At 31.1% G+C, this 1,438-nt stretch overlaps 1 protein-coding gene across 1 annotated transcript in view; it reads left to right on the plus strand.

Annotated features, from left to right (window-relative positions):
• Positions 1-1,438, plus strand: part of LOC117183072 (dynein heavy chain 7, axonemal) — a 68,045-nt gene that overhangs the window by 63,677 nt on the left and 2,930 nt on the right. Inside the window, exon 26 of the mRNA XM_033376228.1 lies at positions 312-450. Coding sequence (XP_033232119.1) covers positions 312-450 — 139 coding nt within the window. The remainder of the gene's footprint in view (positions 1-311; positions 451-1,438) is intronic.

A 1,438-nucleotide genomic window follows, 5' to 3' on the forward strand; every position in this document is an offset into this window, starting at 1 on the left:
TCTCCCTCTCTTCATCACCCTCTCTTCATCACCTTCTCCTTCTCCCTCTCCCTCTCTTCATCTCTCTTTACACTGTCCCTTTCTCATGTTACCTCTATGGCTGGAGTCATGACTATCATTCCCTGGACCGCTTTTTCCAGCAATACGAGTGAAGTTTTGACTTCTTTCAAAAGTATGTTGTATCTCTCCATTTCCTGAGTCAAGACAGTGTTCATCGATTCCATATACGCGACTGGATATATTTTCTGCGCTTCTTCGATATCAAATAAGCCAGGAAGTCTGTCGTAGATGTCCTTTTTCATATTCAAAAGTAATTCGTCCTGTTTCGATGCTTCGCCAACTGCGACTGTTCCCTGTAATCCAACCATTGAATCGAAAAAGCTTTTGGAAATATCAAGTTCTCTCGTTATTCCTGCATTCATGTGTAATCCGAGAACTTCAGGTATCGGTGTGAAGGGGATGGATTCGATTTGTTTTACGTAATCTTTATACTCAGATCTGCAGAAAATAATAAATTAGGGAAACTCATTTTAGAAGTAAAATACATTTTCTGTGGTGCTTGTGACTCTTTTTTGTTTCGAAACTCCCAGAAAATTCCCGGATTTCCCTGATTGGGGTTAGCCTTATTTTGGTTCATTTTCTGTTATGATATACGTATGTCTTAATTTCGCACCTCATTATAGATTTAACATTTACCGTAGGATAATTAAAAAGTTTTTAAACAATTACCATTGTTTTATCAAGATTTTTATGATTTTAAAATATTTTATATTTTATAATTACGAAATTATTATGGAATTTGAATAGATTTTTAAAACATTTTAAGGATTTTATGAGATTTCAAGGATTTAAAAATATTTTACGGAATTTAAATCAGTTTTAATCTGAATCATTTTAAAGAAATTTCAAGAGATTGGCTAAGATATCCATGCAATTCCAATGTATGTACACAGATTTTAGAGGATTTCGTAAGATTTTGAGGGATTTCTTAATATTATAAAGGATTTAAAAATATTTGGAGCAACTTTTGTGGCTTTGAAAGATTTTAATGGATTTTAAAACGTTTTAAAGGATATCCCGATTCAATAGTGAAAATTTTCATGAGAATTATTTCGAAAAGAATTACTCACGTAAGAATTATTTCAAGAAGAATTATAGCAATGAGAATTATTGCGACGAGAATTATATTGATAAGAATTTTTATTTATAAATTTCTATGAGAATTCATATGAGAATTTCGGTGAGAATTTCGATGATAATTGTTTCCATTAAGAGTTTTTTCGATTCGAATGTTTATATAAAAATTTTTATCGGAATTTTGATGAGAATTCTTTGGATAGGAACTATTTTGATAAGAATTTCTATGTGACTCATTTCGATGAGAATTATTTCGGTAAGAATCTTAATATGAATCTCGATAAGAATTATTCCAATAATA

Source organism: Belonocnema kinseyi, chromosome 2, assembly GCF_010883055.1.
Source record: "Belonocnema kinseyi isolate 2016_QV_RU_SX_M_011 chromosome 2, B_treatae_v1, whole genome shotgun sequence".
Classification (NCBI taxonomy): Eukaryota; Metazoa; Arthropoda; class Insecta; order Hymenoptera; family Cynipidae; genus Belonocnema; species Belonocnema kinseyi.